The sequence below is a fragment of the Coregonus lavaretus genome (assembly GCF_964263955.1).
Source record: "Coregonus lavaretus genome assembly, chromosome: 14".
NCBI classification, from domain to species: Eukaryota; Metazoa; Chordata; class Actinopteri; order Salmoniformes; family Salmonidae; genus Coregonus; species Coregonus lavaretus.
The window spans coordinates 48444344-48460740 of NC_140001.1; the positions used below are offsets into that span (position 1 = coordinate 48444344).

At 42.5% G+C, this 16397-nt stretch overlaps 1 protein-coding gene across 1 annotated transcript; it reads left to right on the forward strand.

Annotated features, from left to right (window-relative positions):
- Nucleotides 1-8046: 8046 nt before the first annotated feature.
- nacc2l (NACC family member 2-like) lies at nucleotides 8047-16169 on the forward strand (the record flags this gene model as incomplete). The annotated part of the gene is made up of 5 exons (XM_084176411.1): nucleotides 8047-8842; nucleotides 8962-9135; nucleotides 15074-15179; nucleotides 15380-15477; nucleotides 15604-16169. The coding sequence occupies 5 exons, from the start codon at nucleotides 8047-8049 to the stop codon at nucleotides 16167-16169; spliced, it is 1740 nt and encodes a 579-aa protein (XP_084032537.1).
- Between the last annotated feature and the right edge of the window lie 228 nt (nucleotides 16170-16397).

Here is a 16397-nt window from a genome sequence, read left to right on the forward strand (position 1 = left end):
CTGAATGTGTTGGGTAAGGTGTTATGAAATTTAACGTCATGTAGTATTTTAAACTGTATGTAACTGTCTTATTATGCTGGACCCCAGGAATGGGGATCCATAATAAATACAAATAGTGAGCTAATATTTACCTCCAGCTATTAACCATTTATAAATGCTTATAAGATTAACACTTCATGCAACCTTATTTTCAGTAGTTCCACAGTTGAACAATAGTTTTTGTCTCACTTTGGGTGTGATGCATTGTTGCTCTGACCCAGGAACTGAAGTGGTTGGCTTTCGTGATGTGTCTCGAATGACCTTTGAAACCCTGATACCCTGGCCAAATTTACATCCAGGACATTATTCAATCATCATTACCCTTTACCAGATTATATCAACACAAACTTACCACTTCTCTGTGATAGTCCAAGTATGGTGAACGTTCTGGTGTGAAATGGTAACCGTAATACCTTCGGTTGGTGAAACAATGGAGGAGGTCTCCTCTCACAACGTTGAATGTTTGGGTCTTCATACCCACCATTCATTGACTGAACATGTTTAACAAAGTGTTGAATCTTCTCACATGTATGTAGTGATGAGTACCCAAAACTGTCTATAAGTATGTCTAAGCTCTGAGTGAACCCAAATCATCTATAAATGAATTACCCACATGTACAGTGGCTTGCGAAAGTATTCACCCCCCTTGGCATTTTTCCTATTATGTTGCCTTACAACCTGGAGTTCAAATTGATTTTTTGGGGGGTTGTATAATTTGATTTACACAACATGCCTACCACTTGATGAAAATGCCAAATATTTTTTTTTGTGAAACAAACAAGAAATAAGACAAAAAAAACAGAACTTGAGCGTGCATAACTATTCACCCCCCCCCCCCCCCCCCCCAAAGTCAATACTTTGTAGAACCACCTTTTGCAGCAATTACAGCTGCAAGTCTCTTGGGGTATGTCTCTATAAGCTTGGCACATCTAGCCACTGGGATTTTTGCCCATTCTTCAAGGCAAAACTGCTCCAGCTCCTTCAAGTTGGATGGGTTCCGCTGGTGTACAGCAATCTGTAAGTCATACCACAGATTCTCAATTGGATTGAGGTCTGGGCTTTGACTAGGCCACTCCAAGACATTTAAATGTTTCCCCTTAAACCACTCGAGTGTTGCTTTAGCAGTATTCTTTGGGTCATTGTCCTGCTGGAAGGTGAACCTCCGTCCCAGTCTCAAATCTCTGTAAGAATGAAACAGGTTTCCCTCAAGATTTTCCCTGTATTTAGCGCCATCCATCATTCCTTCAATTCTGACCAGTTTCCCAGTCCCTGCCGATGAAAAACATCCCCACAGTATGATGCTGCCACCCCCATGCTTCACTGTGGGGATGTTGTTCTCGGGATGATGAGAGGTGTTGGGTTTGCGCCAGACATGGCCAAAAAGCTCAATTTTAGTCTCATCTGACCAGAGTACCTTCTTCCATATGTTTGGGGAGTCTCCCACATGCCTTTTGGCGAACATCAAACGTGTTTGCTTATTTTTTTCTTTAAGCAATTGCTTTTTTCTGGCTACTCTTCCGTAGAGCTCAGCTCTGTGGAGTGTACGGCTTAAAGTGGTCCTATGGACAGATACTCCAATCTCCGCTGTGGAGCTTTGCAGCTCCTTCAGGGTTATCTTTGGTCTCTTTGTTGCCTCTGATTAATGCCCACCTTGCCTGGTCTGTGAGTTTTGGTGGGCGGCCCTCTCTTGGCAGGTTTGTTGTGGTGACATATTCTTTCAATTTTTTTATAATGGATTTAATGGTGCTCCGTGGGATGTTCAAAGTTTCGGATATTTTTTTATAACCCAACCCTGATCTGTACTTCACCACAACCTTGTCCCTAACCTGTTTGGAGAGCTCCTTGGTCTTCATGGTGCCGCTTGCTTGGTGATGCCCCTTGCTTAGTGGTGTTGCAGACTCTGGGGCCTTTCAGAACAGGTGTATATATATACTGAGATCATGTGACACTTAGGTTGCACACAGGTGTACTTTATTTAACCAATTATGTGACTTCTGAAGGTAATTGGTTGCACCAGATCTTATTTAGGGGCTTCATAGCAAAGGGGGTGAATACATATGCACGCACCACTTTTCCGTTATTTATCTGTTATAATTTTTTGTAACAAGTAATTTTTTTCATTTCACTTCACCAATTTGGACTATTTTGTGTATGTCCATTACATGAAATCCAAATAAAAATCCATTTAAATTACAGGTTGTAATGCAACAAAATAGGAAAAACGCCAAGGGGGCTGAATACTTTTGCAAGGCACTGTATAACTGCTAAAATTATACTTTATTTTAAAGTGGCAATCCTCGGACCATTAACAAATGAGTTACCAACATTTATAACTGCTGAAAATATACCTAAAATTGCAATATACAGAAATCGCTCCGCCATTTCCTGGTTGCTAAAATCCTAGTTTGCCTAATTTCAGTTTATGTGACAAAACAAGCAGTCATTGTTTAAAGAATCATTGTACCATCTAAACCGCTGTGAAATATATTTTCCATAACCAAAAATATGTTTTCAGCTGTTTGAAGCTGGTGTACGAAACCAAAAGTAAAAGACGCAAAAACGAAACTTAAGAATGGGAAGCATAGAAATAGCGCACATAGAACACATCTACCACTTCTTAGACTTGATGTCAATGAGAATGACAGATCTATAACCTTTAAAGAAAGTGGAAACTACTGACCATTATTAATTAGTTAGGCCTACCAATATAGAGTGGATTCGGAAACTATTCAGACCCCTTTACTTTTCCCACATTTTGTTACGTTACAGCCTTATTCTAAAATTGATTAGTTGTTTTTCCTCATCAATCTATACACGATACCCCATAATGACAAAGCAAAAACAGGTTTTTAGAAATGGAAATATCACATTACATAAGTATTCAGGCCCTTTACTCAGTACTTTGTTGAAGCACCTTTGGCAGCGATTACTGCCTCGGTTGTCACACCTGTATTTGGGGAGTTTCTCCCATTCTTCTCTGCAGATCCTCTCAAGTTGTCAGGTTGGCTGGGGAGCGTCTCTCCAGAGATGTTCGATCAGGTTCAAGTCCGGGCTCTGGCTGGGCCACTCAAGGACATTCAGAGACTTGTCCCGAAGCCACTCCTGCATTGTCTTGGCTGTGTGCTTAGGGTCGTTGTCATGTTGGAAGGTGAACCTTCACCCCAGTCTGAGGTCCTGAGCGCTCTGCAGCAGGTTTCTGTGCTCCAGTCATGTTTCCCTCGATCCTGACTAGTCTCCCAGTCCCTGCCACTGAAAAACATCCCCAAAGCATGATGCTGCCACCACCATGCTTCACCGTAGGGATGGTGCCAGGTGTTCCTCCAGACAGGCGAAATAGTTAAATATTGGTTTCATCAGACCAGAGAATCTTGTTTCTCATGGTCTGAGAGTCCTTTAGGTGCCTTTTGGGAAACTCCAAGCGGGCTGTTATGTGCCTTTTACAGAGGAGTGGCTTCCGTCTGGCCACCCTACCATAAAGGCCTGATTACTGGAGTGCTGCAGAGATCGTTGTCCTTCTGGAAGGTTCTCTCATCTCCAAGGAGGAATTCTGGATCTCTGTCAAAGTGACCATCAGGTTCTTGGTCACTTCCCTGACCAAGGCCCTTCTCCCCCGATTGCTCAGTTTGGCCATGGCTTGGTTTTTGCTTTGACATGCACTGTCAATTGTGGGACCTTATACAGACAGGTGTGGGCCTTTCCAAATCATGTCCAATCAATTGAATCTACCACAGGTGGACTCCAATCAAGTTGTAGAAACATCTCAACGATGATCAATGGAAACAGGATGCACCTGAGCTCAATTTCGAGTCTCATACCAAAGGGTCTGAATACCTCTGTAAATTAGGTATTTCTTTTCCTTTTTTTTTTATATACATTTGCAAAATTTTCTAAAAAACAGTTTTTCACTTTGTCATTATGGGGTATTGTGTGTAGATTGATGATAATTTGTTTATTTAATCCATTTTAGAGTAAGGCTGTAACGTAACAAAATGTGGAAACGGTGAAGGGGTCTGAATACTTTCCGACTGCACTGTATAACTTCTAAAAAATATACCTTAAAAGAAAGTGGAAACCTTCTTGCCATTTATTAATGTTAAGTTGCAAACATTTATAACAGTATATAATCTCCTCAAACATAGTAAGAACAAAATGGAATTTAATAGAATGATACATTGGGAAAACCATTTTAATTGCCGTGACTCAAATCTGTAGCGTTTCATTGGTATAGTACCCTAGCTAATGTATTTTTCTCCTTTTTTAACATTACAAGTCAGAATGGAACATATTAACTATTTTAAAATACAACATGGTCCCCTTCTGTCTTCATCCGTTTCTTTGTTGTTAAGCATTTTCCTGTCCTGGAGTCTGAGACCTTGTGGGAATATGTTGGAGAGTTTATGACAATTTAGCATAGACAATAGCTACATTACTCTGCTAGCATCATTATCCTGATTTCTACCATTTGGGCTTAGCTAGTTATGTTATCCACTGGTAGCTAATAATAATAATAATAATAGCTAGTGTTTAACATTACTTGCGAACACTGATAGCTAGCTACCACAGATGAAAGGGTTTAGCTAGTTATCAAAATGTTTGCTAATACACTAGCTAGTTAGCTAGCTAGCTTGTAAGTTAGTCTTTAATTTTATACCGCTCATGCTAGTTTGCTGACAAAGGATAATGACTAGCTAACTTACCAGCTACCTAGCTAGAGACTGTAGCTGAGTTCAAAGGTTAGATAACTAGCTAGCTAGCATGCTAATCCAAAAAATCTACCTAAACAAATTGCATGGAAACTCTGTTATGTTGATGTTAGCTAGCTAGCTGGCAGCTAACATTTGCTAGCTAGCAAAGCTAACTAGCTAGCCAGAAAACATGATCAATGCAAATATTATCTTGTGTTATATCATGTAGCAGAATGTCTATATTCAAAAATATGTTTTAGGTTTCACCTAATGCTAGCTACCTAACGCAAAGATTTGTATAACTTACGCAAGATAGAAACAACCTGTCGTTTCCAATGGGAGCAAATTAATCATAGGGGCAAAACAAGCAAGAAGGTGGGCAGAGCCAAGCATGAGCTAGCGAGAGCCTTTTGGCTCATTCTAGCATGTATTTGCATATTTTCGTTAGGGAACGCCTACTCTGAAGTGCGCGTGTGCAATAACTCAATTCGCCCTTGCACTCCTTCTAAACAACGCAATTTTGTTAAACTTTGGGAGTGGGTAAAGTCTACAAAACTTAGTCCACTCTGTTCGTAACAGATTCTATACTGAACAAAAATATAAACGCAACAATTTCTGTCTAGTGGGTGGCCTATGTACTCCCAGGCCCACCCATGGCAGCACCCCTGCCCATTCATGTGAAATCCATAGATTAGGGCCTAATGAATTTATTTCAATTGACTGATTTCCTTATATGAACTGTAACTCCCACTGGGGAACCAGGCCTAACCAATCAGAATGAGTTTTTCCCCACAAAGGGCTTTATTATAGACAGAAATACTCCTCAGCATCTCGCTTCATCTTCTCTCACTGCCGGCCACTGGGCTTCCTCTCACCACCATATGTGGTAGTGAGTGGAAACGCCAACCGGATGCTTCACAGCTAGCTAGCTGAGCAGCATGCTAAATTATACATCCGAACTTCTGTATTCAAAAGTGAAACAAATTACATAGAGAATTTACCCTCTCTCCTCTGTGTGAAAATGTGTATCTTGTGAACAATGTTTATTTTGCGCAATCTCTCTGGCCTTTGCACATGATGTCAGTGTCAACTCAACATTCTGGGCACGTTCCAGGTCGTCTTTATTTCAAGTGTGTTTCACAGATGGGCAGATCTCACAAAGTCGTGGGAATCTTTCAGAAACCTCGAATAAAGAAGTGCACAAATGCATCATCAGGGTTTCAGATGTGGGGTAAGACACATGGGAGTTGACCATTGGTCTGAAACCAACCATTTCTGTTCCTGGAACAGAGCAACAATGCATCACACCCAAAAGTGAGAAAATATCTATTATTTAACTGTGCAACCATTGAAAAAAAGGTTGCATGATAATACAGTACATAAACGTTCAATATTATACGCATTTGTAAGTGCATTTATAAATGGTTAATAGCTGGAGGTAAATAGTGGCTCACTATTTGGCAAGCACTGACTGGCTATGGCACTATTTTGACTAATTTGTTATAACCCATTTATTAATGGATTATAATGCTTTTACATATGATTAAATAACAGTTAATAACATAATTACAAACCCGTTATAAACCCTTTACAAATTGAACTTTATTGTAAAGTGTTACACTTTCTTGTTTATGCGCAATCAAGATGATGTTATTAGTTCCTTGTGAGGCTTTGGGGATCTCCTGTTGTGACCACTGTTAGAAATCTGGCGCTGACACACAATAGCGCTTTCCAATTACCCCACCATGTTTAAAACGATCATGTCGGTCATTGTTGTATCCATAGCTCCAAATGAATCTAAAAGCGGTTACATTTCCTCAGCCCTATTAGTTTACAAAGTGGCAGGCTGTTCAAATTACAGATTGTGCCTTTTAATATATCAAAATCCTTTTAACTCTCTAGCCTATGTTTGGAAGGGTGTCAATTCATTAGAACAAGACATATTATTGTTATTCAGTCCACTGCTAACATCACATCTGCAAACCCATTGGGTCCTTAAGGAACAAGTCTCCGCATGCTCCACCTAGTATGTAGTGTTACAATGGTCATTAGATTATCACTGCAGTACAAATCCTACATTAATGCTGGAAAGATACTCAGAAGCTGACTTTCAAAATCAAGTTATCATGCCCTTCCTCATTCTTTAATTGCAAGAATATCCATTTCAATATAGTCTTTAGAGAATAATCCTAGCAGTATCGGATAATAACCACTTATCCTCCATAACCTATGAGTTATCCTTGCCATATTATAAGAAATAACAGGCACATCCAGCTCTTTCTTTAATCACAGATGAGTAGTCATTTGTGTGCGGTGCCCTGTGTGGCTGGCTCCTAGTTGGCACATAGACGCAGTATGCACACTATGTACTCAGCATGCCAAGTTGGGACAGGCACTGCATTGCAGCGCTGTGCATTTGCCCAAGTCATGGCACACAGGCTGAGTCTGATCACACAGTGTAGATAATCTACTGTAAAGAACATACGTCGACAGTATTATACCATAGTGTGCGTGACAGCCCGTATGTCGGAGCTCTTTATCCGTCTTCCGTATTTTAGACGGTCTCGGTAACAATCAATCTTCCGTCTTATTAATCTCTGAAACAGATGAGGTATGTAATACATGTCTCCATTTCCCGGCTCTATAGTACACAGTCACCCTCTGCAGGGCAGTTATCCGCATTAGCTCTCTCTATGTCCTTAAATGACTCCTCCTCTCTGTCTCACACCCTCCCTTCCTCTGTCTGTGTCTATAGCCTACCCCCCCCCTTTCCCTGTGACACATACGCTAGACGTTGCATTGATTGTGCATAGAGAACCTCACCCTCTTCTACCACCTCAGTCTCGAATGGAGAAGGAGAGAATTGGAGTGCTTCTGTTCTTTCTGGTGGGCAACCTTATCTTTTATCTGAATTTATGTTTGACTTGTTTAGAGAGGACTGTGCAGTACAGGTTAGAGACTGTTTGTAATAGGAGGATGAGTGTTGGATGACTTTCTGTGCAGGTAACAGTTAGTCCAGTATATTGAATACCTGAAAGCTTATGCAGAGTAGTTCAAAACTTATATCTCATTCCTCTGTATCAACAATCATGAAGTTCTGGAAAAGAAATGTTAGCTTACTGACAGTTTTTGTAGGAAATAGTAGCAAAGATACTGTGAACTCTTACTCTTTTTGTAAATAGCACATTAATATGCATGTTGTATTGTCTGAATGTGGATAACTTTTTTCTCCATCTCCTCTTTCTCTCTCTTTCTATCTGTCTCTGTCGGCAGATGCCCTTTCAGCCGGTCCTGTCTCCAGTGAAGACCTGCTCTTATCATAATGTCCCAGCTCCTGCATGTGGAGATCCCCAACTTTGGCAGCTCTGTGCTGGAGAGTCTGAATGAGCAGCGCCTGCAGGGCCAGTACTGTGACGTGGCCGTCATGGTCAACGGCCAGTCCTTTAAGGCCCACCGCGCCGTGCTGGCCGCCAGCAGCCTCTACTTCAGAGACCTGTTCAGCGGCAGCTCCCAGGGCCTGTTTGAACTACCCTCCTCGGTCAACCCGTCCTGCTTCCAGCAGATCCTCTCCTTCTGCTACACGGGCAGGCTGACCATGGCCGCTAGCGAACAGCTCGTGCTCATGTACACGGCCGGCTACCTCCAGATCCAGAACATTGTGGAGCGCAGGATGAATCTCATGCTAAAGGCCAACTCTCCACACTGCGATTCCCAAACGGCCACCACCGAGGATCTGGGCTTCGAACCGCCGAGCCCCAACTACAGCCATCCGGCCCTGTTGCCAGGCGACACGCTAATGGCCACTTGTAGGATTAAGCAGGAAAGATGTGAGTCCCCAATGAGTGAGGAGCACACAGCCAGGGGCCTCAAGGGCTACGCCACAAGGAGCAGTGCGTTATGTTACATGGGGGCAGGAGGGAGTGGCATGGTACCCAGAGTACAGTCGTACCCTATGGCCTCTGGGGAGAGCTCTAGCCCAGGAGCCTCCAGCCTCCCAGCCACTGACAGCCCCACTTCCCACCCCAACGAGGAGGAGTTTGAAGAGGAGTTCTACGGCAGCAGCAATACAAACGGGGCTTACGGGCAGAATTATGGGCACCCCACCAACTCCTACAGCAGTAAATGCTCCATCCTCTGGGTTACTTTTTAGAAGCACCAGTAGTTCTCATTTGAGCACAACTTCAGCTTTAGAATATACTGTCTGGGATTGAAATTCTGCCTCCTCTTGTTCCCCCAGTGCAGGATAAGTTGGACATGTTGTCCCTACCTCTGGCCACTGAGGGGCGCTGTGTGCTGATCGGCAGGGACACGATGGCGCTGCCACCCAGTCTCATCAGCCAGATTGGCTACCGCTGCCACCCCACCCTGTACACAGAAGGGGATCCCGGGGAGAAGGTGGAGCTGGTGGGAGGTAAGACACAAGCAGTGACCCATGACATAGGCCACTCTAGTAATATGTATCTCTATGGTGCATCTCAGCTCGTCTCAAGCACTGACTCAATTAACACTAGAACCACTGGGCCTTTTAGCCTGTAAGTACCCGCTAGAGAATGTTGCTGGGCGTCCCCATTAGCGTCCGCATCAAATGAATATCAACCTGCAAGGTTGATAAGCACTAACTCTTGAAAAATATTGTAAAGGATAAATTGAATGAAGAAATATTCGTCGAAATATATCCATGTAAAAATATAACAACAATAGTGATTTGTTTAGATAGAGTCAAGGATATGTTTTGAATAATTCTACAAAGTCCTACTGAAAAACGTATAGCCTATTTTTATTTCCCTTACAATAAAAACATTAGTGTAATACATTTTATACAATTTATTTGTAGATTTTATTAGTAATAGAGTTATAGTAAGTATTACAGTCCAGTTACAGCTTCATTAGACAAAGTATAAAAAATATATACAGTGGGGGAAAAAAGTATTTAGTCAGCCACCAATTGTGCATGTTTTCCCACTTAAAAAGATGAGAGAGGCCTGTAATTTTCATCATAGGTACACGTCGACTATGACAGACAAAATGAGGGGAAAAAAATCCAGAAAATCACATTGTAGGATTTTTAATGAATTTATTTGCAAATTATGGTGGAAAATAAGTATTTGGTCAATAACAAAAGTTTCTCAATACATTGTTATATACCCTTTGTTGTCAATGACACAGGTCAAACATTTTCTGTAAGTCTTCACAAGGTTTTCACACACTGTTGCTTGTATTTTGGCCCATTCCTCCATGCAGATCTCCTCTAGAGCAGTGAAGTTTTGGGGCTGTTGCTGGGCAACACAGACTTTAAACTCCCTCCAAAGATTTTCTATGGGGTTGAGATCTGGAGACTGGCTAGGCCACTCCAGGACCTTGAAATGCTTCTTACGAAGCCACTCCTTCGTTGCCCGGGCGGTGTGTTTGGGATCATTGTCATGCTGAAAGACCCATCCACGTTTCATCTTCAATGCCCTTGCTGATGGAAGGAGGTTTTCACTCAAAATCTCACGATACATGGCCCCATTCATTCTTTCCTTTACACGGATCAGTCGTCCTGCTCCCTTTGCAGAAAAACAGCCCCAAAGCATGATGTTTCCACCCCCATGCTTCACAGTAGGTATGGTGTTCTTTGGATGCAACTCAGCATTCTTTGTCCTCCAAACACGACGAGTTGAGTTTTTACCAAAAAGTTATATTTTGGTTTCATCTGACCATATGACATTCTCCCAATCCTCTTCTGGATCATCCAAATGCACTCTAGCAAACTTCAGACGGGCCTGGACATGTACTGGCTTAAGCAGGGGGACACGTCTGGCACTGCAGGATTTGAGTCCCTGGCGGCGTAGTGTGTTACTGATGGTAGGCTTTGTTACTTTGGTCCCAGCTCTCTGCAGGTCATTCACTAGGTCCCCCCGTGTGGTTCTGGGATTTTTGCTCACCGTTCTTGTGATCATTTTGACCCCACGGGGTGAGATCTTGCGTGGAGCCCCAGATCGATGGAGATTATCAGTGGTCTTGTATGTCTTCCATTTCCTAATAATTGCTCCCACAGTTGATTTCTTCAAACCAAGCTGCTTACCTATTGCAGATTCAGTCTTCCCAGCCTGGTGCAGGTCTACAATTTTGTTTCTGGTGTCCTTTGACAGCTCTTTGGTCTTGGCCATAGTGGAGTTTGGAGTGTGACTGTTTGAGGTTGTGGACAGGTGTCTTTTATACTGATAACAAGTTCAAACAGGTGCCATTAATACAGGTAACGAGTGGAGGACAGAGGAGCCTCTTAAAGAAGAAGTTACAGGTCTGTGAGAGCCAGAAATCTTGCGTGTTTGTAGGTGACCAAATACTTATTTTCCACCATAATTTGCAAATAAAATCATTAAAAATCCTACAATGTGATTTTCTGGAGAAAAAAAATCTCAATTTGTCTGTCATAGTTGACGTGTACCTATGATGAAAATTACAGGCCTCTCTCATCTTTTTAAGTGGGAGAACTTGCACAATTGGTGGCTGACTAAATACTTTTTTTCCCTACTGTATATATATATATAATAATAATATAACCAGCGAGGTGCGCAGGTGAAATTATTTGCCGTATTCTTAAACAAAAGCACCAGTGCATGAATAATTGTAAAGGATGAATAGCATAAATAAATATTTGTGGAAGTATATCCATGACTAGATATAAAAACAATAGTTATTTGTTTGGATAGAGTCAAGGATATGTTTTGTATAATTCTACAAAGTCCTAGTGAAAAACGTAGACCTATAGCCTATTTTCATTTCCCTTACAAGAAAAATATTACAGTGTAATACATTTGAGCAACTTTATTTGTAGATTCGATTAGTAATAGTATTACAGTCCAGTTACAGCTTCTTTGACAAAGTAGAAAACAAAAAATATATACTAATATAAACAGTCAGGTGCTCAGGTGAAGTGATTTGATGTATTCCTAAACAAAAGCACCAGTGCATGAACAATTGTAAAGGATGAATAGCATAAATAAATATTTGTGGAAATATATCCATGACAAGATATAAAAAACGTAATTTGACATTGTCCTCTTTTTCCCGAGTGGGAGCTATGGTGCATAGGGAAGAGGGAGAGCAGGACGCGCTGCTGCCTTGGCTGCCTCCTTGGTGGACTGCTTGGTGGCTGTAGCTGCTTTCTTGGCTTTCATGTGGTTCTCACGAAGCTCACATGCCAGATCCATGATGAAGTCTCTGCTGACTATCTTGTCAAGGCATTGCTTGTACAACACGTGTGCATTGATAGCAGCCATGTCGAGCACATTGTAGAACACTGCAACAGGCCAGCGGCAAGTACCTCCTTTACAGAGTACAGTCTTGTCATCTGGTCGAGTGCATCCAGACCAAGCTATTGCATAAAACAAAATAGCATAGAAAAGGTTAGAATTATATAGAATAATACTAATAATAATATCAATAATATTAATGTAATACAATATAATGAAAGGAGATAATATTTGGTGCATGGCAGATGGAAAGGCTATCTGTAATGGCAGAGCTACGTACAGTGAGGGAAAAAAGTATTTGATCCCCTGCTGATTTTGTACGTTTGCCCACTGACAAAGAAATGATCAGTTTATCATTTTAATGGTAGGTTTATTTGAACAGTGAGAGACAGAATAACAACAACAAAAATCCAGAAAAACGAATGTCAAAAATGTTATAAATTGATTTGCATTTTAATGAGGGAAATAAGTATTTGACCCCCTCTCTCAATCAGAAAGATTTCTGTCTCCCAGGTGTCTTTTATACAGGTAACGAGCTGAGATTAGGAGCACACTCTTAAAGGGAGTGCTCTTAATCTCAGTTTGTTACCTGTATAAAAGACACCTGTCCACAGAAGCAATCAATCAATCAGATTCCAAACTCTCCACCAAGGCTAAGACCAAAGAGCTCTCCAAGGATGTCAGGGACAAGATTGTAGACCTACACAAGGTTGGAATGGGCTACAAGACCATCGGCAAGCAGCTTGGTGAGAAGGTGACAACAGTTGGTGTGATTATTTGCAAATGGAAGAAACACAAAAGACCTGTCAATCTCCCTCGGCCTGGGGCTCCATGCAAGATCTCACCTCGTGGAGTTGCAATCATCATGAGAAGGGTGAGGAATCAGCCCAGAACTACACGGGAGGATCTTGTCAATGATCTCAAGGCAGCTGGGACCATAGTCACCAAGAAAACAATTGGTAACACACTACGCCGTGAAGGACTGAAATCCTGCAGCGCCCGCAAGGTCCCCCTGCTCAAGAAAGCACATATACAGGCCCGTCTGAAGTTTGCCAATGAACATCTGAATGATTCAGAGGAGAACTGGGTGAAAGTGTTGTGGTCAGATGAGACCAAAATCGAGCTCTTTGGCATCAACTCAACTCGCCGTGTTTGGAGGAGGAGTAATGCTGCCTATGACCCCAAGAACACCATCCCCACCATCAAACATGGAGGTGGAAACATAATGCTTTGGGGGGGTTTTTCTGCTAAGGGGACAGGACAACTTCACCGCATCAAAGGGACGATGGATGGCGCCTTGTACCGTCAAATCTTGGGTGAGAACCTCCTTCCCTCAGCCAGGGCATTGAAAATGGGTCGTGGATGGGTATTCCAGCATGACAATGACCCAAAACACACGGCCAAGGCAACAAAGGAGTGGCTCAAGAAGAAGCACATTAAGGTCCTGGAGTGGCCTAGCCAGTCTCCAGACCTTAATCCCATAGAAAATCTGTGGAGGGAGCTGAAGGTTCGAGTTGCCAAACGTCAGGCTCAAAAACTTAATGACTTGGAGAAGATCTACAAAGAGCAGTGGGACAAAATCCCTCCTGAGATGTGTGCAAACTACGAGAAACGTCTGACCTCTGTGATTGCCAAAAGGGTTTTGCCACCAAGTACTAAGTCATGTTTTGCAGAGGGGTCAAATACTTATTTCCCTAATTAAAATGCAAATCAATTTATTACATTTTTGACATGGGTATTTCTGGATTTTTTTGTTGTTATTCTGTCTCTCACTGTTCAAATAAACCTACCATTAAAATTATAGACTGATCATGTCTTTGTCAATGGGCAAACGTACAAAATCAGCAGGGGATCAAATACTTTATTCCCTCACTGTACCTTTGTGCGATTGTAGTCTGTCACTGTCTCCGGTTTCTTCTTCTGGTAACTGCCGATGGCAACAGTGGAATGCATGGTGCTGAGGATTGCAAATACTCTTAGTGTTGCTTTACCACTCTTTCATCACTTCATCACTGATGTGGACTAAAGCTCCGCTGGTATGTTGTTTTGTGCAGAGGGCGGCAGCTCCAGTCAGTTTGTTCACTGTTCCGAGCAGGCTAGTCTTCTTTGCCAGACTCCTGTCTCACTGTTGCAGTTAGGATCACCGTCTCAGTTGGCCCTGTTCTGGTTTTTCTGTGGCGAGACTCAGGCATCAGAGGCAGAGGCTCGAATCAGATGAAGAATCTTCATCAGCAACGTTGATTTCAAGATCAAGATCTGATCCACCATCCGATTCCAGCTCATCTATATTCTGCAGCATTTTCGATGCTGTCAGTGTGTCCATTCGTTTGGTTTGGCTTGCCATTGTGAACTACACACATTGTATGTTGTTCTCAGTGTCTGATTTTACTCTCTGAGGGGAGATGATATACCATTTCCAGCCTTAATAATTTAATTTAAATAGCCTTAAAAAATAATTTGAGCACCCACAATTCTTTATTATTACACTATTGTTTCTTTATTCAAACCCCTTCACCCTCGTCATTCAGATCATTCAAATTCAATCACCCTCTTCACCTTCCTCCTCATCATTCAGTTCATTCAAATTCAGTTGTGAAGTCACATGCACAATTATCCGTTTCTCTCTGGTTTCTATCACCCATTCATCCATTGACAACACTCATTCAGTGAGGAGAGAGATGCATTAGCGCCTGGGTACCAATGCCCTTCGGCACATTTGTCTTGGCCCCTTAAGTTAGTAATAGCTGTTTTAAAAAAAACAGGTAAACAGCCTCTAAATACCTTTCTGTTTGTGATTTTTTTAAATCGGACAACTGAGCAATCTAAAATATAAATATTTAGGGAAAGTCAGGGAAGGAGCAGGACGTTGCTATTTTTTGGGGGGCATATTTTTATTTATTTACAAAATCAAACGTCAGTAGTCGTTGGCCTATGGCTGTTGTAGTGTTAAAGACCTAAGCCCTCACGTGCAGACAGTTTATTTTCTTCTTTCCAACTGTATCATACAATACAGAGATGTTATCATGGACATAGAGATCATTAGGGAGGCCCGCCGTTTTATTGTTTTCATCATGGATGTGAACGTGAGTAGCATTGCTCTGTCCTTTTCCACAGGTTCTGGTGTATATATGACTCGTGGCCAGTTGATGAACTGTCATTTGTGTGCTGGCATTAAGCACAAAGTGCTGCTGCGTCGGTTGCTCGCCACCTTCTTTGACAGGTTAGAATGTTCAATTCTACAGTGCATTTGTAACTATATTGTCGTGGCCAGATTGTGGACCTAGACAGTAGACTACTAGCTCTTTATAAAGCATATTTTGTAATATCAGACAGAGAAAATTAGAGTGGGGGGGTAGAGAAAATGATAGAAAGGATAAAGAGAGAGCCCTATGATTACTGATTAGGCTATTGTATACATAGAAACACTCTGGCCAATAGCTGTGGAACTGGAATTCGCTCCTCCACCAATGATCCCAGCCGAAAACCGTTGGACAACCGAGTCCTAAACACTGTCAAACGTAGGTGCCCTTCTGTTTTCTCAGGTGTTAAACATCATACTGTATTAATTTGGCTCAACACTGTATGTAAAGTAGACAATATGCATTTCTTTCAATGTTGCCTTGTCTCTTTCCCCTCTTTTGCAGTCTACTGTCAGAACTTTGCACCTAATTTCAAGGAGAGCGAGATGAACGTGATCGCAGCCGACATGTGCACCAACGCACGGCGTGTGCGAAAGCGCTGGCTGCCCAAGATCCAGTCCATGCTCCCGGAGACCAAGGAGAGCAGCAGGAGCTCCTGCAAGGGGCAGTCCAGGGCCTGTGCGTCATCCCAGACAAGCGTGCTGTCGTCAGCCTTGCCCTTTGAAATGGACTTCAGACACCTGACGTCGTCCTACCTGACCCTAGAACAGCAGCTCTACGCCGAGAGCCGCAAAGAGACTCTCCTACCTCACCTGCAGTTTGTGGGGACCACCAGGTCAGAGGAGGGGGCTGCAGCAGCAGGGCTGGCTGAGTCTGAGACAGAGTCTGGGCCTGAGCGAGGAGGACGAGGAGCCCAGGCAGGCCAAGGAACTGAACGCCACTCTGAGCGCTTGGAGAGAGCAGCTGAGGTTCCTTCCCTCAGCACACAGGGTAAGGCTGGGGCCGGGGGCTCCCCCTCCTCCAAACACACAGGGCAGCAGGAGGACAAGTCGCTAGGAGATGACCAGTGAGCTCCTAACATCCCTCTTCTCCACCAATCTATATATGTCTATGTATGTGTATTTAAGCTTTGGCTACTCTACTGCATGTAACATCGCAGCAATTGCAGTTCAGACATGCACTTAAAAGAAAACTGATGAAAAATTAAATGCAGTATAATAATTCCCTGAATAAGAAGAGGAGAATGCTACTACTGTGGCCCCTGATGGACTCACTGATAGATAAGGTGGGTGAACAGA